Raw genomic sequence first — 25,749 nt, 5'->3', positions numbered from 1 at the left:
GTTAAATTAGTTAATAAACGTTAATTAACGGAAAAAAATATGAACACAACATACTAAATATAATAGTTAAAATGTAAAAGATAAGGAAAATGTTATTGACCTTTCAAGAAAAACAAGAAAGAATAACAACACTCCACTTTTTTCCAACAAATTTGCCCTTTTTTTTAAAATTACTTCACGTGTAAAATAAAAATTGAAAAATAAAATTAAAGTCAAGAAATAAAAATGTTGTATAGTTTTTTTAAAAACAAATGTAAAGTACTAATAATATTTTGTAGGGTATAAATAAAGCTTCACAATTAAAGTGTATATCTAATTAATTAATTTACCTTTAAATGAGCCGCGCAACGGAAGCTCTGGAAGTTTCCAGCTACCAACAGCTCTACGATATTTAATTTGTACAAAGAATATCTGCCCTAATTTTTTTTTGGGTAAAATAATGGTAATTTCTTTAAAAAAAATAATTCTTTTTCTTTAATTTATTTCTTTTTATTTTTTTTTAAAAAATTTGGTGCAGAGAGGAAGAATTTGCCTATTAATATAAATTTCAGTGCCTTGGATTTGATTTGCGTCGCCAGTACCCAACATTCCGCTCGTCCACCTGATTCTCTCATAACAATGGGATTGGAGGTCTGCGTTAAGGCTGCAGTTGGTGCTCTTGATGCCCTCGGCGACTGTAAAGCCTCTCTCCCTGTATGTTTTTTCTTTGACATGATAATTTCTGGGTGATGATTTGTTTTTGTTGACAGGTCCGTTTACCCAAAGGGTTTTGCTGACCCTGGAGGAGAAGAAAGTCCCCTACAAGCTGCATCTCATCGATGTTAGCAACAAGCCCAAGTGGTACTTCCGATATCATGATCGTTACTCTGTATTTTTTTTTATTTTTTATTTTGGGTTTTTGAGACTTTTGAAGCGTGCGTACAAATGGGTTGTCGTTGATGGATGATGTTTGGTGGGTGAATAGGTTTTTGGAGGTGAATCCAGAAGGGAAGGTGCCGGTGGTGAAGTTCGACGACAAATGGGTCGCCGACTCCGACGTCATCGTCGGCATTCTTGAGGAGAAATACCCCAACCCTCCTCTATCGACTCCCGCCGAATTTGCTTCTGTGTACTCTCTCTCTCTCTCTCTCTCTCTCTCTCTCTCTCTTTATATATATATATATATATATATATATATATATATTTGAGTTTTATGTTTTTAGGGTTTAGGTATTATTTTTGTTGGTATAAGCTACATAGTAGACAAGGACTATTTTCTAGGGTAAACGTTTCAAAAGTTCTACCCAGAACATTCTTTTTTGTGAGTTCTCATTCAGAATTTTTGTTAGAATTGTATATACAGTGTTATTATTGTTGTTGTTGTTATCTTGCCGTTTACTTTTCTCCTTGGAGTGACGTGTTTGAAAGATTTGCTTGCTTAATGTTTACCATTTGCAAGAAGCTTCCATGCGGTTTCTTTTGTTGTTGTTGCCGCCGTTCTTTTTCCTGTTGCTGTTCCTTTTTAATTTTTGGGCTTTCTTTATGTAAAATATTATGGAAGTTTTGGCTGCAATCCAACCTGATGTCAATAGGTCCTATACTCTGCGGAGGCTTCATGTAGCTAAAACCACGTAGTGGGACTGAACCGAAGGACTTGGTTTGTATACAGTATACACGGTGCTCAAAGGTCCCACGAGGGTGTATAAGTAGGGCATGATGCACGCTCTACACTTGGGAGACTGTTTCTCCTCGCTTGGTTGTATGTTGCTGCTGTTTATTTTGTGATATGGTCTACATGATGTGTTAATTTTTAGTTCTTGATCTATTTTTGGTGACTAGACTAGCACAAATCTGTTCATTCAGCTCAACCCCTCTCCCACACAACACACTACACGTACGCTTGTGCAGTGGGACACATATATCAAAAGCTCGGTCTGCAAATTGCATTGTTTCAAATTCAAATTAGTAATTTAGGCTAAGCAAAACTGAAGTCAGAAAAAGAGGTCAGTTGAATATGGAGAATCATTCTGTGAGGCTAACTCTGCCTCCACCCTGCCCCTCCCCACAAATTTTTGTTGCCCTGATTTCCCAGTTTGATCTGTGGTTTGCTTTATGTGAATATAAGGGGCTTCTTGTCCTCCCTCCCTCCCTTCCTCTTTTTTTTCTCTCTGAATATATGAATACTTACTGTTCCTTTACTGCCCTTGATAATGTAGGGGTTCAAAAATATTCTCTACTTTTGTGACGTTCTTGAAGAGTAAGGATCCCAGTGATGGATCAGAGCAGGCTTTGCTTGCTGAATTGAAGGCCTTGGATGAGCATCTTAAGGCACATGTATGTGTATAGACATCTGAAACACTGTCGCATCTTATGCACTTAAGTCAATGCCCCTGCTTTGCTTTCATTTTGGAGATCTTTACTAACTAGTCCAAGAATGGGATCAGGGTCCATATGTCAGTGGGGAGAATGTAACTGCTGTTGATTTGAGTTTAGCTCCAAAGCTTTACCATCTTGAGGTAGCACTTGGCCATTTCAAAGGCTGGACTGTCCCTGAAAGCTTAAGTCATGTCCTCAACTATATGAAGGTATGCAGTTAGTTCTATTGGCATTGAAACATTTGGAGTGATTTGGTTTTGGTTTTTGTTTTAGACTTGGCTTTTATGTAACTCATGCATGTATCATATCTGTAACCACAAGACGATATGCGTTTAGTTTCTTCTATGCTGCACAAAGAACTGTTGTTTTTAATTTGTTTGCAAACAATCTATTAGGTGGATCTGAGTTTTAGATATATGTAATCTGTGTGGCTCATATTGTTTATCATGTGTAATTTGACTTCTTGGCAACTTATATTGTATATTGCTGTGTGAGACATTTTCGTGCATGTTAAACTAGAAACTGGTCCTGGACTGATTAGTTATGTAGCCTTTTGGTGTAAATTTAAATTCTCAGTGGTATGGTGCTGCAGGTACTTTTATTCTTTTATTCTTATGATTTGTTCTTGGCCACTTAGAAGATGGTGAATCAATAAGTAACAGTCCTTTATGGCATTGTTTACAATTTACGACATTACAAGCCAAAGAGGGATCTTTTTTTGACAATTATGTTTTTGAACAGTGAATTAAGAGTTTAAACTGTATTGGCTTGTTAGTGAAAGTGCAAGCACGTCAAATGTGTCCATAATGTAGAAAGTTCTGAGATTGAAAGAGCAGGCTCCATGAGGAGGAGGTTATACCTTTATAAGACAGCCTACCCACTTCTTTTCTGTCTTCCTTCACCCCTGCATGGTTACTGCTTTGAAAATATCTGCCCAGGGGATCCAATCAAAAAGTGCCCAGAAATGATGGATAGGAGCATCCCAAATGTAACAGTCCTACAAACCATCAATCTTTCACAAGTATTGTCCAAGTTGTCAGAAAAAAATTTTAGATGCATGCTTGTTCCTTTTGTTATTTTGGGAGCTTCTGTTGTCCTAAACTTCTGGGATGGTCTTTTTGTACAAAGTGGAGTTCATGTGTTACCACTCCAAGTTTTGGACACCTTGATGGGTACTTTTGTAGGCTACCCTGATCTTCAGCCCTAAATAGGGTGGGAAGCTTGTTGCTTGCACTTCATGCCTTGTGACGCGATATGTAATCCTCAAAGGTAAAATGACAAGAAATTTGGAGCTATCACCACGCTAGGAAATATGGAATTGGTCCTAGTTCTTGAAGTGACTTGTATTTGTGGGGCATCTGATTTTTTTGCTTTTTTTAGAAGGGTTGCATCAAGATGTTGAAAATGGAAGTGTCATTCAATTTATGTGAGGCATCCATCCATGGCGTAAATAAATTCAAATTTTCATAATATTTGCACTGTTATCTTCTTCTGCTTCAATGCATGCGCGCGCACACACATACACATACATATGTATGCTTGTATTATGGATGTATTTCTCTAAATTTACCATGCATGCTAGATTTTTAGCCTTCCTAAATTATTATGTTATTGCAATGTGCAGTCACTCTTCTCTCGGGAATCCTTTGAAAAAACCAAGGCTGCAAAGGAATATGTTATTGCGGGGTGGAAGCCAAAAGTCAATGCATGAATTTTTTCCAAACGACGAGGGGTGTTTTCAACCCGCAGCTATGCAGTGTTTGGTGTGATCGATGCTTGTACTATGTATGGAAACTAAGAAAAGAAACAGCGGTTGCTTCGGTGTTTATCTAATCTGTATTATATAATCATCGTCTCAACTATGATATTGTTGCTGTTGCTTGATGTGGGTTTTGGGGTTGGTGTTTGGCTGGCTCTGTTTCTAAGCTGGAATGGAATGGGAATAAAATTGGTCTTTATAGTTTTATATTTTTGCTATTTAATTTGTCATTCCATTTCATTCTTGCCTACCAAACATTGAGTTACTGTATGAATGGTGAAAGCCAGTTTCGGTGGTACTTTCTTTTGTTTCTCTGGAAATTTGCTGGGTATTTCACAGAAACCTGAACCATGTTTTCATAAATTGGCCAAGCTTGGGTATCTTCAGATACTAAAATGCTGAAGAAAAAAACAAAGCTAGACTGCATGACCCTCTCTCTCTCTCTCTCTGTATTTTCCATTTTGAATGATCCTTTGATGAATATCTTTCTTTCTTGAAATTTCATTTGCTTTTCATGGTTTGGAACACTCTTTAAGTGTTGCGCAGGCTTCTTGGGCTTCAGTGAACTCCAGATTTTCTAGAAATGAATAACCTGTGTGGAAATAATGAAGGCATCTTAAAGCCTCTGTTCTGTGCTTAATTGTTTTGTAGTTGTACATAATTGAAAAAAGTACTTTTATGGGTTTGCCTACTGTTTTTGAATTACAAGCATAACTTATGTTTCACTTCTGGTTGGGATAGCTCAGTAATTAATTAGTAACTTGGTTATTATGAGCTGATCCAAATCAGCAAAGGCTAGACTCTCCTCCAATTTTCAACTAATAAAAATAAACCAAAGGCATAATAATAGTATGAATTATTCAAGTACTTCTTACTTTTTATCATTATCATTATGCAGTTTTGTAAACCTTTGATTGGAAAAAGAAAGGGAAGAGAAATAAGGGAGAAATTTATTTTTCCTTTCTATTAAATATTATAAAAAACAAAAGTTTTTTTTAATATGACTAAAAAATTAAGTATTTAGGATGTGTAAAATTAAAATTTTGTCTATTGATTTTGTATATTTTTATTATTATTTTTTATTTTCTTTAATAATTAAATATGAAAATTTGAATTCCTGTTATTTTCTTTACTTTTTTTATGCTGTGTTTGGGAACATATCTTGGATTTAGATTACATCTTATGCATATCCAATTGTCACTCCAAACATAGGGTTAATATTTTTCAAATTACCAAGGCTAAAAGTGTATGTTTTAACCACACTTTATCTAATCTTTGCATATGATGACTTGGGAATAAAAAGTTATAATTAATTTATTGATTATTTACACTAAAAATTTTCAATTTATTCTCTTTTAAGAAAGGTTCCATCCATGTGGACTCGGACAATAAAATAATAATTTAAAATCAGTTTAGTAAAATTTACCGCAGCATCCAAACTCAATATAAAATTATATTGAATTTATTCTAAATTCATAGGAATCCAAATCCAAGTCAAAAATCTATAATCCCATACACTGCCTTATATAATTTTTAAAAAAATTAAAAAACAAGTTGCTTTTTTGTAATTATTTTTTTGAAATATAAAAATAAACAAATCTAAAACTATTTTACACATCTAAACAAAATCTTTATTTCCAACTTTTCAATTGAAATCTTGAAAAACTAAAAAATAAGCTAAATTTTTTACAACTCTTTGATAAACTAAAACTAAAAAATAAAAAACATCTTCTACACTAGAGGCCTCTTAAATAAATTTTATGACTATTTTCAAAACATTACTCATGCAATATAAAAAGTATATTAAAAAATTGAAACCTTGTTGGTCGGTTTGGATCAAGAATTTTACTTGGAAAAAAGAAAGAAAAGGAAAATAAGGAGGAAACTAATTTTTCATTATATTTTTCTTCTATATTAAATTCAATCAAAAATAAAAATATATTTTTTATTTTAAAATTTAAAAAAACTAAATATTAATTATGTATAAAAATAGAAATTTGTTCATAAATTTGATATATTTTTCAATTTCTTTTCTTAATTTTCTAGATAACCAAACATGAAAACGTGATTACTTGATATTTTTCTTTTCTTTCCGTAATATTTTAGGAATTCCAAACTGAGTCTATGAGAATTGGATTCTCATAACTCTTTTTTTTTGGAATAATCTTCCCAAAATGTTTATAAAGAAAGTTGAAAAAGGGGAATAATTACAAATTATCTATGGTAGAGTTTGCTCTTAACAATTTTATATTTCATTTTGTTAGGATCTGCACAGATTCAAAAATTCTAAGCTTTGAAATTTACTTTCAAGAGAGGGCAAATGATTTGATAATGTGCAGCTTTTAGGACTTTGAGCTTGAACTTGAGCAGATTTCAGCAAAATTCAGCACAATCTTACAACGAATTTTGTCCAAACCTACTAAATTTAGGGTTCAAATCTCAAATTCTCAAAAAAAAACAGAAAAAAAAAAATCTTTGACAGACCTAAAACCAGCAAGATCAGTTCAATTCCGAGCTCCACCTTTGACAAGATGCATTAAATATATATCCCAAAATTTTAAAAACCAATTAACTTTCATAGGAGCAGGTTTTATGCATCTTCCAACTCTGTAACTTACCTAACTATCCTCATCACATTTGATGCAACTTCAAGAGCATGGTGAGCCTCAAATTATGATTGGAAAGAACAGGAGAGATTGATTTTGAACCACTGGTTTCATTCAGAGAGTTAAGTTGACATCACCTCGCCCTTCTATTAAAACAAAAGTGCGCGATGGCGACAAATGGCCCCAACTCCTCTGTGCTCCATTTAATCACTGATACTGATAAGTAACATCACATGCCATTCTTATTTCTCTGTAACACAATAAAAGGCAGCAGAGGGCACCGGGAATCATCACCCACACAGATGACAGATTCCTGGTGTCTGTACCTGGAAACCCTTTCAAGCCTATTCACAAGATTCAACTTCATCACCTGCACCTTCCTAGCCCCTCTTACCATTCTGACAATTTCTCATCATGGTTCATGTGCGAGATCATACATAGGACTGGCTTATGTATATATAAAATGACATAGCAACCGATGATTGGTCGCTGCGTAACTTTAGCGTCTGTTTGGATTTGGAGAGGGGACACTACAAAAATATGCTGACTACTATATATATAGGCATATGAGTTGGGACAACATAATAGTCTCTTCCCCTTTGTGTTTGGCTGGATGCGAGGGGTTTTGGAGTCGGACAAACAGCCAATTATTTTCACCAGCTGAAACCCAAAGGTGAGATCGTTTTCGACGGCGAAGTTAGCTGTTGCTAGTCATCAGAATCTTTGGTCGGGTCTGAGATCATCTTTTGGATCATCTGGCTTGCTTCAGCCTCAGACATTCGATCGCCTTTGGTCTGAGATTGCGTGTAGGACTCGAAGAATTCCTTGTTCTCTTTCTCTAATTCATTCCACACTGCAATATTGGAATACCAAGTTACGATCATGCATACAAGAACAAGATATTTCAGGGGGCAAGGTTACAACTTTGTGAAGAGACTAATAAACATGCTCGACCCTATTTTATTAAATTAATTCCACTTCTGCAGGCTTCACCTACTGATCTTTAATAACTTGAGACCAGTTGGGAAGCCATAAAATACCATGCTAGCCAGCCAAAGCCCACTGGCTGCATATAGAAATATTTGCGCTGCAGTTCTATTTCTCTTATGCAATTTATGATTTTTATTATGCGATCTACGTAAAAACATCTCGCTCTCTCTGTATGCATGTGTTTGTGTGCCTTGGCGACAAGCGTTCATAAGAGATGATGAGAAGAAGATGATAGGAAACGAAACCAGTCGAAGTGATGACGGGCTCAATGTTTGCATGCTTAGATAGGGCTTCCATGCACTCCTCTTTCGTCATGTTGAAGATGAGGCACTTCTCTATTAGGTGCTGCACCTAAATCAAATCATCACCACCATCATCGTGAAAAACACGAGCACAGAAAACTGAACACCCCGTACAAGTGATCAAATAAGAAAATTATCAGTGAAGAACACAAAAAATCATCTCTTTAAAGTTATTACCATGTGTATGTATGATGCAGAAGACTCCCCCATGATTCTAAAAAATCTCCAATGGTCAGAACAACACCATAGATGACTTACAATCAAACGAGAAACAAAGCGATAGTAGTAACATCAATAAGAGAGAAGGGCGAAAGGGTTGGTGCAATATGATGGAAGTAGCCTGCAGGTGGCAATTGCTGGGAGGTGCAAGAGAGTAATATGTATTATTATGTAGTAGTGAAAGGGTGAAAGAGAGGTGGGGGCAGGAGTCCCACGTGGGAGATGGATGATAATTGGTGGAGAGGGGATTACAGGAGATTTTAAACGACAATTTCTTTGTCCTGTAGGCATGTCATTGGGCAGCCCCCCTCCACGTGATTTGTGGGCCACTGAACTCGGGAAATCCTTTAAACAGACGACAAATTCACAGTACCAAGATGACAACGGCATCCCCTTGTAGTCTCCCCCCACAAATTACACCGAACACCATATTTTGAATGTTGTGAAATATCAGCAGTCCAGGTTAAAAATCAGAGAAAAAGAAAATCACCTATTGTGTGAAAGGAGAGTGCTCCATGCACAATTAGGTTATGCATACCAACCCTGTCAAACCAGAGAAGCCTTACCACTGGTTAAAGATATCTAAGTAGTACATTAAGCCATGAGAAAGGGTGCTTTGGTAATCCAATTCCTGCATTTTCCAACTTTTTGTGGGCTGATTGACTTATGGGGTCATGGTACAATGTAACGGTCTTAGGCGCAACTTCGATGATGTATTGTCCCCTTTGTCCCACCGATCTCAGGAGTTTGTCTTATAAAAGACACCTCACATAGTCGGAGGTTGAATCATCCTTATAAATCCAATCCCTAGTACACATATGATGTGTGATTGTGACATACTACAATGATAACCAACCCATCAAGAAACCATTACAGACCTTTCGGTTCCTTGCTATGGAGAGTGAATGCACCTGCATTACTCACAATCAACTCACTTGTCTTTTCTTGCTTTACATGTTATTTTCATCTTTCTTGGCATCTAGAGCAGGCCATACTGTTGTGGGGAGGGTTTTTTCCTGGTTTATCTTCTTCTTTTTTTAAAAAAAAAAAAGAGTAAATAATACCCTATTTGGGAAAATAATTCTCAGAATGACTCTGACATAATCTCACTGCTTGGTCCAGCAAGATTTGTCACACGTCAACCTCACCTTTTTCTCAGACAAATCTCGTTGGACCAAGCAGCGGGTTAGATTTGTTTGCCACGCATCAGTAAATTATTGAGCTATCATTTAAATCTCGCTGGACCAAGCAGCGAGATTTGTTTTAAATCTCGCTAGACTAAGTAGGGAGATTTACTGTGCATTTATTTTTTTTTATTAATAATTCAAAGTATGTCATTTTCAAAAATCCTTTTAACTATAATTTGTAACATGAATTGTTTCAATTTTTTGTGTTCTCCTTTTTTATTTAGTTATTATAGTAATAATAAGTTAAATGCTTTTGGAGCGAAGAATCATTTATTAATTTAAATTTTCACATAGAATAAATTTAATTTTTTTAATTTAATTAAAAATATAATTATATACTAATATAAATGTATGTGAAATATGTGAATGTATACTAATAACAGTCCCAAGTAAATAGTGCCAAAACTATTTATTGTTGTTCATTTATTAACTAAAAATAAATATTATTTTCCAAAACTAAATGGACACTATATGTTTTTAGAATTATTCAAATAGTTTGACACTCACAAAACTTAATTTAATGCTCACAAATAATGTATATAGAAATCTTTTTACTTACAGAGACTAGGAGGCAGAAGACAATGCAAAAACTGACACTCCAAACAAACTAGAATTACACGACTCATCATCGAAACTCTCTATGAAGTAATAAAAATCTATAATAAATTTTCCATGACTTTGTTTCTTCTATTGTTTGTAAGCAATGTGAGGGGGAATCCCTCCATGAGAAGGGTCACACTCAAAAGACATGATGCTTGAGATCTCGTCACCGATAATAGAACTGTAAAATCGATCCGCAATTAGTAGATTGAGTGCTACAAGTAAGAAGCACACAGATTGATCTTACCAACTTTCTGAAAGCGCATCCAGGAATAAGAACAGATTGAGAAGATGCCACTAACTTCAACAATGAGCTAAGTTCATGATGGGGATCAACATGCCTTATGTATCCCTTTTACTGATATGATGACACATGGACGACCTCCTGATATCCACTCCTTTATTGACATGGTGACACGTGGATGACCTCCAGATGTCCACTATTGTTTATATCTGTTTTGAAGGAACACATGGGATCAATTGAAGATCTTCTACTTCTTTGATGGAAGACTTTTTTTATGTGAAGACTTTGTTATTGTGTTAATTTATATTTTTCGTGGATATGTTATTTCAAGATTATTAGGTGCTTGAAGACCATGCTTGAAGACCCAAGTGAAGTATTGAAGCAAAGTCCAACTCAAAACCCATGTGGGCCCCACATGGCTTCTAGCACACAATTTTGGCCTTCCTTTTGGAATATGTTTAAATTTTAAATTTGAATTGTAATAATGTAAGACAACTAAACTTGACTTGTGTGCTTATGAGTTGGAGTTCCTTGTTTTTTAGTAAGCATTAATTGTGTTAGGTTAATAATTGTTGAAAGTTGTTAAGAGTTGTTGTTGAAAGTTATTGAGAGTTGTTGAGTGTTTAATGCTTTGTCTCTCAGGCTATGCTTAAAAATAATCTTCTTATTGTAAGAACAAAACATTAAGTTGAAATTGAATATAGAAGAAACATTTATTTGCTTGAACTTGTAAAGCTTGTCCTTCTCCTTGTGAGTGAGTAATGTGAGGATACAACGTTCTCTACGGAGATCAAGTGGTGAGCGACCACTAAACTATCCAACGACTCCATCAACCCCTCCTCCATCTAATACTCTCACGACCCCCATCAAGACCACACGACCAGCACCTTCATACACCCACACGACAATCATCATCTACACTTCATTTTCTGATTCAAAGCTTGTACGAAGGACCTACGGTGTGACCTAACTACGTGTGGAACAACGTCAAGTCATCCAAACCAATCCCTTGGTAACTTCAGTACTTGTGTTTGAATTCTTTGCTATATCTTGTGAACCCTTGCTAGTAGATTTAAATAACATCTTTGAATAACCCATTTGATACATAGATTGCAATATTAGTACTTGCTAGTTAAAATCAATTGTATGAATATTAGTTTTCTAACATAGAACTTTTATTCTTGAATATTTGAAATAACAACTTTTCAACATGTAACTTGATTCCTATGTGAAAAAACCAATTGTGACTTAGTTGCTGGACAAGTCATACACCTTTTCAAAATCCTTGAACATGTGAAATAAAGCATGATTTATTGTGTTTATGTTCAGATAATTAAATTCTTAAGTTAAAGTGTTTAAGTGTATGTGCTTGTGTGAGGGTTGAATCGTAGGACATAGGTCGACCATTCCCGTTCTACATCATCTTGGTATCAGAGCCTAGGTAGAATTAGGCGAACCCTTTTAAGTCCCAACATCTTCATTTTCCATATGCCGAATTGATATGCAATTTTCACTCTCAAAACCTTCCCATCTTCAAAAACCTTAAACACAAAAGTTGTGGGAAATTTTCTTAGATTTCTTTTGACACTAAGATCGCTTTATTTGGAATTCTATAGCAAAAGTTATTTCTCAAATACCAAAAGGTGTTTGTGGCTAAAAATCCTTTAGCAGCTCTTGGGTTTCCATAAAAACGGGTAACAGTTTTGCCCAGAACATGTAACGCCCCAAACCCGCCAAGTGGGGGTCGAAGGTTACGTGTTTCAATCACCTGTTTCTGATACCAAACACCACAATCATGTAGCGGAAATAAGATATACAACCTCTAATTAAATACCAGAGTCTATATATATATATATATATATATATTGTAACAACTTGTTTATTTTACCATTTTTTTTCATAATAATATCCAATATAATAATTATGGCAAATCATAATCAACCTGGACCCATGAGTATTAGGGATATACCTGAAACACAACACAGATTCCTAAGCAATAGGAAACGTAAAATCATATACATATCAAATTGTCCAACCAACATAATACCAGAGTCTTACTACAACTGTCATATACATACACATATCCCAAAACATCCAAAAGTGGCTTAGGGTCACCACCCAAAAATATGTCAGACTCTAGCAACAAGACTTACCCTTCAAATAGGGTAAAACAACTGAACTCTAACGATGTGGAGCTTTATCCACTCTTCTATCTGGAGCTCATGCAATGTTAGATAACTAGGGTGAGACACCTCTCAGTAAGGGAAATAAACTAATATCAGTGTGTGGCAACATGAGTATTTTCGTGTTATACATATAACAATTCATAAACATACTTGATAAAACTATTTGTATCATATCTAAGAAAAACAGATTTTATCATATCATGGTATAACATACTAAATTTTCTATACACATAAATCATCTCATATGATTGTACATAGAAAACATCCTAGAGGGTTAACTGGCTGGTGTCATGTCTTACCCCCACATGACTAGGTTGTGTGGCTCGAAGGTGGGACTTAGCAATGGTTGGCCGACCATGCTAGATCAAACAAAAGTCTATAAGTACGATGGTTCTACCTCTCCTGATCCGAACACCAGAGGGATGCTTGCGCTACAATAAACCACATCGACTGTCGATCCCCCACTGCCCCGTACGGCAAGCGGTAGCACTAACATAATCATGATCGTGATCATATAGCTACAGTATCGTGATTTGTGAAAACCTAAACCAAACCAACCAGATTCTGATAACATATAGCATATTTCCAAATAATGATACATGACTATTTCATAATAATAACTGTCAAGTTAATATCTTCATATAATTTTGCATAATATATCATAAAAACCTTTGGCCCTTATATTGGTATTTCATATAAAATCCTCGGCCCGTACGCCGACATATCATATAAAAATCTCAGCCCGTACGCCAACATATCATATAAAATCCTCGGCCCGTATGCCGATATATCATATAAAATCCTCAATTTGGGAAAAATCCCTGTATCATTTAATATTTTCCTAGAAGCAGTAAAAACATAATTATTTTGTAAACATAATATTCCATCATCATAATTTTCCATAGTAAATTTTACTCATGCCACACAAAATAGGTATAAATCATATTTCTGATCAACAACATTATTTCGAACATAATTTTACAACATACATATTTATCTGAAATTAAGTGCTGTAAAATAATAAATACATTTTCATGAAATCATGACTTAATTTATCCCCTTACTTGATTTCTGAAAAGCCCCTACAATATCTAGTTTTACACCCACAGGGTTCCCCGTTCAACACTCCGAAAACAACATCTCCCTGAAAAAAATTTCAGTATTTATTCGACTACTACATTTTCTACAACTGTAGTAAAGCCAAATATTAAATAAAAAGCCTTACCTTGAACTTGGGATGGAGTCCAAGTTAGCCCCACCAACGATTCACTCCAGCAGACTTGAAGAGAACTTCCCTAGGAGTGTCGTGGCGGCGCGAAAAATGGACCCAGAATCTTAGAGAGAAGGGAGAGGGGACGAACAGGAGAGAGAGAGAGAGAGAGAGAGAGAGAGAGAGAGAGAGAGAGAGAGAGAGAAATTCCCCGTGAAAATTATGCGCTGAAAACCGAGTTTGAGCTATTTATACACTTGCACTCGTCGACGAGCCACGTCACTTCGTCGACGAGGCCATGAAGGAAGTTCGTCGACCAATGCTTATTTCTTATCAATGAAATTTAGAGTTGAAAATAGCCTCTCGGTAACTTCTCGTCGATGAGACACGTGTCCCCGTCGATGATCCCAATAAGCCACTTCGTTGACGAACGCCTGCTATGACCCCCTTTACAATTTTCCTTTTCTCCCTCTTTTATTATTTAAATACCATAATTCTTTGGGTTTCTACATTCTCCCCTCCTTATAAAATTTCTTCCTCGAAATTTACTATCCATATGATCCACTATCCCTTAAAAGCAAACAATTTACTTATTTTATTATTTACCCTCACTTATAGCGGAACAATACTGTAGCGACCCTTAATTTTTTAATAAGAAATATAATATAATAAATGGGAAAGTCAACTCGAACCCGTGGGTAACGGGGACACCTGTCAATCACAGCGGAAACCTAAGCAGCAGTAAAATAAAATCTCAATCATTCAACTATGAAACATAATACCAGAGTTATTTACATTCCCAAAATACTGTATTTATTTACAATCTTCCAAAAATCAAAATGACACTAGGATCGTACAACAAAAATCTCCTGATCCTAGTTTAACGCTTACCCTTCTAGTAAGGAAGCTAAACCTACTCAACGGCGGCCCTGACTCGCTGGTCCCTCTGGGTTTCCTGAAAATCATTTAATATTCGGGGGTGAGACACTTCTTAGTAAGGGAAAATAAACTAAATACAGCTGTGTGTCAACATGAATATTTAAGACATTTACACATATACAGTACATTTCATAACTCTATAAATATTCATCATATCATACTGGATAATCATATACTTTCATTTTTGTTAATAAATCGTAACATACATAAAACATTTGTTATAACTGTAGTACTGAAAATATACCCAGGATGAATAGTTAACTAGTGTCATGTATTACCCCCCATGACGAGTTGTGCAGCCCGAAGGCGGGACTCGACAATGGTTGGCCGACCACTGCCGAGTCAAATATGTCTGTAAGTACGATGGGCCCGCCACACCCTGGTCCGGACTGCCAGGTGAACGTCCACACTCTACTGAAAGCCACATCGACTATCCATCTCCCACCCCCTCGTGGGGTGGTTAGCACTAATCTGATCATAAACATCTGATCTATAATTAACGGTACCGAGCCCCTGAACTGAACTAAACTAACATCCGGATTCTGATAACATATAATACATGATATAATAGCGGTCTCGTGCTGATCATTTTCATAAATGCGGCATCGCGTCGGAATCATAAATACGGCCTCGCGCTGAAATCATACATAAATATGGCCTCGTGCCGATATCATAAATACGGCCTCGTGCAGATAATAGAAATACATGGTCTCGCGCCAGAATCGTTTCAAGTATATACATTCTGAAAATAAATCACTTATCATATATTCATCAAAATCATCACAACATAACTCATCTTTTCATAATACTTGAAAACATGCTTTACTCGTAAAATCTTTCATATCATAATACATTTCATGTAAAATAATATTCATGCCACACATATGCTATTAAAAGTCATACTTCATATTCTAAAATCATGATTTTCTAGCATCTCATACATACATATACATTTTAATCATCATAACAGTATTTTCCCAATCGTACATTTCATTCGTAATAAACAGATATAACATAGGCTTTTCTGAAAATAGATTTACTCATAATTAATAATAATTTGTATGAAAAATAATTGCTTTAATTTATTCCCTTACATGACTATTGAAAAAGCCCCCAAAATATCCTAGGCTAACCCCCGTATGATTTCCTGATCAATACCCTAAAACTCAAAACTCGTAGTATTAAACATCAGTATTTTCATGCATACATCATTTCCTATAGCTATCGTAAGACCAAATTTGACTTAAAAAGCCTTACCTCAACTTAGGGATGATTTCCAACTAGCTTTCACCAACGATCCGCTCCGACAGGTTTGTAGAGAACTTCCTCAGGAGCGTCGTGGTGAAGCTTAATTAATAATGAAGATAAACTCAGATTTTTCATATTTATAGAGCAGAGGATTCGTCGACGAGCCACGTCATTCGTTGACGAGTCCTTCACAAATTTCGTCGATGAAATTCAGTAGGCTCAAAACCACCCTCTCGGTATTTTCTCGTCGATGAAGCCCTATGTTCTTCGACGAAATCCTTAAAGCCTTCGTCGACGAAACCCTGTGTTCGTCGACGAAGCTTGACAGCTTTCCTTTTGTTCCTGGTTCCAGTTTTCCTCCCTCTTTATTATCTAAATTTCATTTTTATTCAAATCATTACATTCTCCCCTCCTTATAAAATTTCGTCCTTGAAATTTACTAACTATATCTTTATCTTTACTCTCTATCATTCCGTAGAAGAAAAATGGTCTACTTATTTTATTACTTACCCTCACTTGTGGTGGAGGAATACCATGGTTACAATTCAAGTTCTGGGAGATTACATATATCAAAAGAAAATTTCTCCCCAAAACTAAAATATCTCATGCTATCTAAAACATTACATGTACTTGTACAAAAACATTATATATTTTACTTACATTTCTAATTACATTTAAGCTTCTCGGAATAGTTGCGGATATTTCTGTTTGATCTGTTCCTCGAGCTCCCAAGAAGCCTCATCTATTGCATGATTCCTCCATTGAACTTTTACTAGAGGAATCTTCTTACTACGTAGTTCCTGTTCTCTCATGTCCAGAATCTGCACTGGTACTTCCTTACAGACTAGTGAGTCACTGAGCTCTAACTCACTATAGCTGATAATATGAGAAGGATCTGAGACGTATTTCCTCAACATCGATACGTGGAATACGTCGTGTATCTTGTATAGTGTAGGTGGCAAAGCTAGCCTGTAAGCCATCGGCCCCACTTTCTCTACAATCTCAAATGGACCGATGAACCTAGGGCTAAGTTTACCCTTCCTACCAAATCTCATAACTCCTTTTAACGGAGCAATCTTCAAAAATACGTGATCACCCACGTCAAACTCTAAATTCCTGTGGAGATGGTCGGCATAACTCTTTTGTCGGCTCTGAGCTACACTGATTCTTTCCCTGATAAACCGAACCTTATCGTATGCCTGCTGTACTAGTTCTAGTCCCACAACTCGCCGCTCACCCATCTTATCTCAATATAAAGGAGATCAACATCTCCTACCGTATAGTGCCTCAAACGGTGCCATGTCAATACTGGATTGGTAACTGTTATTATACGCAAACTCTACTAGTGGCATAAATTGAGTCCAGCTACCCCCAAAATCTAAAACACATGCATGGAGCATATCTTCTAGTGTCTGTATTATCCTCTCAATCTGACCGTCTGACTGAGGATGGAATATCGTACTAAACGATAATTAAGACCCCAGAGCCTCTTGCAAGCTCCTCCAAAATCGTGATGTGAATTGCGGGTCTCGATCTGACACAATAGATACAGGCACCCCATGAGAACGAACTATCTCCTGGACGTAAATCTCTGCCAATCAGCTGAGGGAATAGCTGATCTTAATAGGGAGAAAATAGGCAGACTTAGTCAATCGATCTACTATCACCCAAATCGCATTCTGGTCATGCGATGTCAACGGTAGCCCTGAAACAAAGTTCATGGATATATGATCCCACTTCCACTCTAGGATAAATAGCGGCTACAACTGACCCGCTGGCTTTTGGTGCTCAGCTTTTACCTGCTGGCACGTCAAGCACTAGGCTACGTACTCGGCAATCTCCCTCTTCATTCCACTCCACTAGTAAAACTCTCGCAGATCCTTGTACATTTTCGTACTGCCAGGATGAACTGTATACAAGGATCTGTGAACCTCATTCAAAATAGTCCTTCTAATATCAGCATCAGCAAGAACACACAGTCTGGAACGGAATCGTAAAGCTCCATCATCTGAAATGCAAAATTCTTCCCCTTGACCACTCTGCACTCTGTACATTACCTCTACCAATTATGGATCCTCCTTCTAAGCAGCTTTAATTCTTTCCTGTAGCGTAGGATGTACCACTAGGCTGGTGATACATACTAGAGTATTACTCTTTAACAATTCAATGCCGAGTCTCTCCAGATCCATCATGATCGGATGCTGGATCTCTATAGCTACTAATGCTGATACTCTAGACTTCCTGCTTAGTGCATCAGTTACCACGTTTGCTTTTCCTGGGTGGTAACTGATAGTACAGTAAAAATCCTTAATCAAATCTAACCACCTTCTCTGTCTCATATTCAATTCCTTCTAGGTGAAGAAATATTTCAAACTCTTGTGGTCGGAGAAAATCTCGCACTGCTCGCCGTATAGGTAATGCCTCCAAATTTTCAATGTGTGTACCACTGTAGCCAACTCAAGATCATGGGTAGGGTAGTTCTTTTTGTACTCTTTCAATTGTCTAGACGCATACGCCACCACCTTACCATGCTGCATCAACACACAACCAAGTCCCTTCAAGGACGCATCACTGTAAATAGTGTACCCCTCACCCCCAGATGGGATGATCAATACCGGCGCTGTGACTAACCTCTACTTCAGCTCCTGAAAACTCCACTCACAGCTATCGTCCCACTCAAATCTGGCATTCTTTCTAGTCAGTCGTGTCAAAGGCACTGACAAAGCTGAGAATCCCTCAACGAAACGATGGTAATATCCAACTAGCCCCAAGAAACTCCTGATCTCCTAAACATTTCTCGGTCTAGCCCAATTCACTACCGCCTCAATCTTGTTAGGGTTCACAGAAATACTATGTCCAGATACAACATGCCCTAAGAACACGACCTTCTCAAGCCAGAATTCACATTTACTGAACTTGGCGTAAAACTTCTTCTCCCTGAGCATCTGTAAAACCTGCCTTAAATGCATCTCGTGCTCCTCATAGCTCCTCGAATAGATCAGTAAGTCATCAATAAAAATAACCACGAACTGGTCTAAGTATGGATGAAATATTCTATTCATTAAATCCATAAATATCGCAAGAGCATTCGTCAGACCAAATGGCATAACAAGAAACTAATAATGCCCATACCTGGTCCTGAAAGTCGTCTTCGATACATCTTCTGCTCTCACTTTCACCTGATGGTAACCTGATCTGAGATCGATCTTGGAATACATCCGTGTACCCTGGAGCTGATCGAACAAATCATCGATATGGGGTAGAGGATACTTGTTCTTGATGGTTTCTTTATTAATCTCTTTGTAATCTACACACATCCTCATAGACCCGTCCTTCTTCTTTACAAATAACACTGGAGCTCCCCACGGCAATACACTAGGTCGTATAAAACCCTTATCAAGCAAATCCTGCAACTAATCTTTCAGCTCTGCCAACTCTGCTGGCACCATTCGGTATGGTGCTTTAGAGATCAGCGCTGTACTTGGAAGTAGATCAATGGAAAAATCTACTTCATGATCAGGCGGCAAACCTGGTAATTCATCTGGAAACACGTCTGTAAATTCTTTCACTACAGGCGTATTGATAAGCTTTAATTCATTTTCTAACATTTCTTTCACAAAAGCCACAAATCCCAGACAGTCATTCTGAAGCAGTCTCCTCACTTGAACAACTGAGACTATCTGAGGTAAGGATTGCACTCGTGACCCTGTGAATCTAAATTCTGGTTTCCCTAGAGGTTTGAATATCACTTCTCTAGCACGGCAGTCTATAATAGCAGAATTAGTCTTTAGCCAATCCATGCCAAAAATAATGTCAAACCCATGCATATCTAATACCACCAAATCAGTAGATAAAAGCTTCCCCTAAACATGAACTGGACAACCACAGAGTACCCTACTACATCTCACCGCTGACCCGATCGGTGTAGCCACTAATAACTTGACATCTAATGATTGTGTTTCTGCCCCACATAATTTAACACAATCCAAGGACACAAACGAGTGTGTGGCACCAGAATCAAAAAGTCCAACAACTTTAAACGAAAACATACTAACAGTACCTGTCACCACGTCGTCGGCCGCCTCAGCGTCGCCCGACATCAAAGCGAAAACTCTGGCTGGGGCCGTATTCCTTTGCTGGCCTCCTCATGGTGCCTAGTAACCTCCTCATGCAGGTCTAGGAGCAAGAGTAGTACCAGTCTGAGTCAGACACTCCCTCATCATATGCCCTGGCTCCCCGCACCTGTAGTAGACACCTCGCCTGGCACGACACTCCCCCAGGTGTCTCTTCCCACAAGATGGGCAAGCTGGAGATGGCTACACACCCTAGTAACCGCGATTCTCGATCTCCTGTCTCCTATAATAGCCACCTCTTTTCCACGAAGCACGGCCGACTCCCTACTGGGAACCAAAAGGTGTAGACCTCTTCTTCTGTCTCTGCTCCTCAGCCTCCAACTGCTCTCCAATCTCTGCTATAGTGGCTCTATCCACTAGCTCAGAAAAATCCTGCAACTTCAGAATTGATATCTGCTTATAAATTTCTCTCCTCGGGCCTCTTTCAAACTGTCGTACCTTCTTCGCCTCATCTAGAATGATGTATGAAGCGAAGCAAGATAGCATATTGCTGTACTGACAACTGTCCCTACTTCAGATTCAGGAACTCTTCAATCTTAGCCTCCCTGGACAAGGCTGGAAAATACCTGTAGAAGAATATTTCTTTAAACCGCTCCCATATCATCTCCACAGGTATAGTTCTCCGCTGCTCTAAAATTCTAATTACTAACCACCATCTTTCGGCCCCCCCAGTTAGTTTATATGTGGCAAATAGTACCCTCTGTTCCTCAGAACACTGCAGTACTGCAAATATCTTCTCCATCTCCTGCACCCAATTTTCAGTGATTGCAGGATTCGTTCCTCCTAAGAAAGCTGGAGGACTCATCTTAATAAACTTCTCTATCGAGCTACCGTGGCCTACAGATGGACCACCCTATTCCTTCGAACTCCTAGCAATTTCTGTCATAACCTACTATGCCACGCTGCGTAAAATGGCATCTGAATCACTACCCGCAGCGCCTGAGGGTCCAGCACCCTCACTCCCACTGGCGTGGGCACTATTGCCACCAAGGTCCATCCTGAAAGACAAATGACTTAACTCAGAACCCCCTTCACTATACATATCACTCAACTCATATAATATTTTTCTCCTAATTAACTTGTCATTCCTGATCTTTATTCAAGGCTCAATCCTGTAACCTAGATACCCAACCCGACGATAGTTTACAATGACTTTCCTGAAATCGTCACCCGAGGAAAATCACACAAACCACCACAGAAGTCATGCATCTAGACTACACAACTAGACCTCAAATCCTTTTATCCTATACTCTGGTATTATTACTGCTGCACTCGAGAGTCTATAGAACCTAGTATCCTACGCTCTGATACCAAATGTAACGACCCTCAATTTTTTAATAAGAAATATAACATAACAAATGGGAAATTCAACCCGAACTCGTGGGTAACGAGGACACTTGTCAATCACAGTGGAAACCTAAGCAGCAGTAAAATAAAATCTTAATCATTCAACCATGAAATATAATACCAGAGTTATTTACATTCCAAAAATATTGTATTTATTTACAATCTTCCAGAAATCAAAATGACACTAGGATCGTACAACAAAAATCTCCTGATCCTAGTTCAACGCTTACCCTTCTAGTAGGGAAGCTAAACCTACTCAACGGCGGCCCTGACCCGCCGGTCCCTCTAGGTTTCCTAAAAATCATTTAATATTCGAGGGTGAGACACTTCTTAGTAAAGGAAAATAAACTAAATACAGTTATGTGTCAACATGAATATTTAAGACATTTACACATATACAGTACATTTCATAACTTTATAAATATTCATCATATCATACTAGATAATCATATACTTTCATATTTGTTAATAAATCGTAACATACATAAAACATTTGTTATAACTGTAGTACTGAAAATATACCCAGGATGAATAGTTAGCTGGTGTCATGTATTACCCCCCATGACGGGTTGTACAGCCCGAAGGCAGGACCCGACAATGGCTGGCCGACCACTGCCGAGTCAAATATGTCTGTAAGTACAATGGGCCCGCCACACCCTGGTCTGGAGTGCCAGGTAGACGTCCACACTCTACTGAAAGCCACATCGACTATCCATCTCCCACCCCCTCGTGGGGTGGTTAGCACTAATATGATCATAAACATCTAATTTATAAGCTATGGTACTGAGCCCTTGAACTGAACTAAACTAACATCCGAGTTCTGATAACATATAATACATGATATAATAGCGACCTCGTGCCGATCATTTTCATAAATGCGGCCTCGCGCCAAAATCATAAATACGGCCTCGCGTCGAAATCATAAATACGACCTCGCGCCGAAATCATATATAAATACGGCCTCGTGCGGATAATAGAAATACATGGCCTCGCGCTAGAATCATTTCAGGCTTATGCATTCTGAAAATAAATCACTTATCATATATTCATCAAAATCATCACAACATAACTCATCTTTTCATAATACCTGAAAACATGCTTTACTCGTAAAATCTTTCATATCATAATACATTTCACGTAAAATAATATTCATGCCACACATGTGCTATTAAAAGTCATACTTCATATTCTAAAATCGTGATTTTCTAGCATCTCATACATACATATACATTTTAATCATCATAACAGTATTTTCCCAATCGTACATTTCATTCGTAATAAACAGATATAACATAGGCTTTTCTGAAAATAGATTTACTCATAATTAATAATAATTTGCATGGAAAATAATTGCTTTAGTTTATTCCCTTACCTGGCTACTAAGAAAGCCCCCAAAATATCCTAGGCTAACCCCCGTATGATTTCCTGATCAATACCCTGAAACTCAAAACTTCCAGTATTAAACATTAGTATTTTCATGCGTACATCATTTCCTATAACTATCGCAAGACCAAATTTGGCTTAAAAAGCCTTACCTCAACTTAGGGATGATTTCCAACTAGCTTTCACCAACGATCCGCTCCAGCAAGTTTGTAGAGAACTTCCCCAAGAGCGTCGTGGTGACTTTAAATCGTTGGTCCGGCGTAAATTTAGAGAGAGAGAGAGAACTGAAGGGAGGAGAGAAAGGAGTGAAACTTGCTTAATAATGAAGATAAACTCGGATTTTTCATATTTATATAGTAGAGGATTCGTCGACGAGCCACATCATTCATCGACGAGTCCTTCACAAATTTCATCGATTCAGTCTTCGTCGACGAAATTTAGTCAGCTCAAAAACACCCTCTCAGTATTTTCTCATCGACGAAGCCCTGTGTTCGTCGACGAAATCCTTAAAGCCTTCGTCGACGAAACCCTGTGTTCATCGACGAAACTTGGCAGCTTTCCTTCCGTTCCTGGTTCCAGTTTTCCTCCCTCTTTACTATCTAAATTTCATTTTTATTCGGGTCGTTACAAATACCGTGATTACATACAAGGTTATAGGAGATTACATATATATAAAATAAAATTCTCCAAAAACCAAAATTCTAACAACTTGACAATAAAATAAAAATAAAAATATTTTTCCCCATTGTTTTATCAAATCATTAACCTAAATAGTGGAAGACCAATCATATAAAATAAATCCACATATATTACAATACCAGAGTGTTAAATCAACCCACAATATACAATCATCACTGTTCACTCGAAACTACCCTTACCGATACCAAGTGTTCACAAAAAAACATGCCACCCAAAAATACTCACTCTCAAAAAGGGCAATACATCAACCCCTCTACGTTCGAGTCTGCTCTGCTCGCCTAGTTGGTTCACCTGAAAAACAATTCAACACTGGGATGAGCCGACGCTCAGTAAGACGAAACATGTTATTACTATTGTGTGGCCACTGAGCTATAGTTTGGTAAAACTAATCTAATTTAAGAATAGTATAAATAATTGAATCTAAAAATGCTTATATTATATAATGTATAATAAAACCATTAACTACATAACTTAACATGCCTATCTGTATGAGATTTCTTTTCATATTAATACTACTATTCCTAAAAGTCTGATAGTACTCATAATATCTAAAAAATTTCCTTGGATGGATGTATGTCATGATTTAACCCCTCATGACAGGGTTGTGCGGCCCGAAGGTGGGACCTATCTTGGCTGGCCTACCAGGGTAAGTCAACTGAACTCCGATAGTCTGATCAGCCCCCTCAATCCATATCTAATGGAGAACTTGTCCCAACGTGGGCACGATCGACCGCATACCACTTACTATCTGAGTAAAGTAGTTGCACTCTAAACTGAATATCTGTAGTTACGGTATCGTGCTCTGCTGTCTGATCCATCAGGGTCTGATACTATATAAGTAACTGATATCTGTAATATACTGTTTTTACTGTGGTTTCTAAAATAACCACAACCCCATATAATTTATCTGAAATTCTAAATAAACTGACTAAAAATCTAATTTCTGTGTAACTGAACTGCTGTCTGAATATCTATATATCGGGGCGTTATGGTACTGATAAACATGTTATTCTGAAATTGCTGAAGACGTATATTTCTGAGTATACTGTACACTGAAAAATTCATTATTCTATAAACATGCAAATAACATGGTATTTCTGTTAATAACTATAAGCATAGTATTCACAAATTCTATAAATATAGTATTGTTCTGTTATCAACTCAAGCCACACAAATACATATTAATATTATCAGGTTTTGGAAACTATATATATATATAATTTGATAAAAACATATAGTTCGTACTGAAATCGTAAAAGGATTTCCTAGCATAGCATATTTCCCTTACTTGACTATTGGAAAGCCCTTACTGAATATCTGTCCTACACCCGCAGGGTTTCCCACTTAACTCCCAGAAAATAACATTCACCAAAACAAAACATCATTATTTCTTTATCTACTTCATTTCCTACAACTGCTGGAAAGCCTAATTTCGAATAAAAGACCTTACCCTGAACCTGGGAAGAAAATCAACTCAATCCCACCGACGATCTACCCGATAAACTTGGAGAGAACTTCGCTAGGAGCGCTGTGGTGGCCTTAGATCGTTGATCCGGCGACTAACAAGGCTGAAATCGAAGAAATATGGAGGAGAGGCTGTAGAGAGAAAAGAGAGAGAGTTTATGTTGAAAATTCTGCGTAAAAATCCAAGGTTTACACTATTTATACTGTGGTCATCATCGACGAGCCACGTCATCTCATCAACGAGTCTAAGAATCAATTCGTCGACAAACTCTCCCCTTCGTCGACAAAATTTTGAATCGCCCAAAACATCAACGAGACCCTCTTTTACCCTCTTCAACGAATCTCCATGTGTTCATTGACGAGGCCATTAGAAAATTCCTTGGGTTATTACATCCAAAGTGCAATGTCGTCGACGAACATGAAGCGTTCGCCGATGAAGTTGGCTGCTTCCTTCTGTAACAGTTTCCATTTCCCTCCCTTTTTATTATTTAAATACCATTATTCTTTGGGTTGTTACAAAAATACTACTCACTAACTAAACTACTATATATACTAACTAACCTGTAAAAGAAATATTACATACTATTACACTTTTCTGATTATAACTTAACTTTATTGAACAACTGCGAATATTTCTGCCTTATCTGTTCCTCAAACTCCCAAGAAGTTTCTTCTATTGCATGATTCTTCCACAAGACCTTCACTAGAGGAATCTTCTTATTACATAATTCTTGTTCTTTCCTGTCCAGAATCTGTGCTGGTACCTCTTCGTAGACTAGCGAATCACTGCGTTCTAATTCACCATAACTGATTACATGAGAAGGGTCTAGGATATATTTCCTCAACATGGAAACGTGGAATACGTCGTGTATCCTGGA

General features: G+C 37.3%; 2 protein-coding genes across 4 annotated transcripts; one reads left to right on the top strand and one right to left on the bottom strand.

Annotated features, from left to right (window-relative positions):
- Positions 1–310: 310 nt before the first annotated feature.
- LOC131165588 (glutathione S-transferase DHAR2-like) lies at positions 311–4,412 on the top strand. 3 transcript variants are annotated; one of them, XM_058123519.1, is made up of 7 exons: positions 311–398; positions 518–676; positions 750–840; positions 965–1,108; positions 2,196–2,313; positions 2,424–2,564; positions 3,980–4,412. In XM_058123519.1, exons 2-7 carry the CDS (start codon positions 619–621, stop codon positions 4,064–4,066), a joined length of 639 nt encoding a protein of 212 aa, XP_057979502.1. In that variant the 5' UTR covers positions 311–398; positions 518–618; the 3' UTR covers positions 4,067–4,412. The 3 variants fall into 3 exon arrangements, with proteins under 3 accessions (XP_057979502.1, XP_057979503.1, XP_057979501.1); XM_058123520.1 differs by having other exon boundaries at positions 311–442; XM_058123518.1 differs by having other exon boundaries at positions 319–431.
- Positions 4,413–6,937: 2,525 nt separating this feature from the next.
- On the bottom strand, positions 6,938–8,373 carry LOC131165587 (uncharacterized). Its single transcript, XM_058123517.1, has 3 exons — positions 8,190–8,373; positions 7,956–8,061; positions 6,938–7,573 (listed from the first exon to the last, which is right to left on the bottom strand). The coding sequence occupies exons 1-3, from the start codon at positions 8,220–8,222 to the stop codon at positions 7,428–7,430; spliced, it is 285 nt and encodes a 94-aa protein (XP_057979500.1). The 5' UTR covers positions 8,223–8,373; the 3' UTR covers positions 6,938–7,427.
- Positions 8,374–25,749: the final 17,376 nt, after the last annotated feature.

This window comes from Malania oleifera, chromosome 10, assembly GCF_029873635.1.
Source record: "Malania oleifera isolate guangnan ecotype guangnan chromosome 10, ASM2987363v1, whole genome shotgun sequence".
Taxonomy (NCBI): Eukaryota; Viridiplantae; Streptophyta; class Magnoliopsida; order Santalales; family Ximeniaceae; genus Malania; species Malania oleifera.
The sequence above is the reverse complement of the archived record's forward strand: the minus strand, read 5'-3'. Positions and strand labels throughout refer to the sequence as shown.

Excerpts from the sequence above, each read along its gene's own strand:
- LOC131165588 (XM_058123519.1), top strand. The coding sequence starts at position 619 with ATGGGATTGGAGGTCTGCGTTAAGGCTGCAGTTGGTGCTCTTGATGCC. Across the intron at positions 677-749 it reads TCTTGATGCCCTCGGCGACT|GTCCGTTTACCCAAAGGGTT; the intron begins GTAAAGCCTCTC and ends TTTTGTTGACAG. Across the intron at positions 2,565-3,979 it reads ATGTCCTCAACTATATGAAG|TCACTCTTCTCTCGGGAATC; the intron begins GTATGCAGTTAG and ends TGCAATGTGCAG.
- LOC131165587 (XM_058123517.1), bottom strand. The coding sequence starts at position 8,222 with ATGGGGGAGTCTTCTGCATCATACATACACATG. Across the intron at positions 8,062-8,189 it reads CTGCATCATACATACACATG|GTGCAGCACCTAATAGAGAA; the intron begins GTAATAACTTTA and ends GATTTGATTTAG. Across the intron at positions 7,574-7,955 it reads GCCCGTCATCACTTCGACTG|TGTGGAATGAATTAGAGAAA; the intron begins GTTTCGTTTCCT and ends CCAATATTGCAG.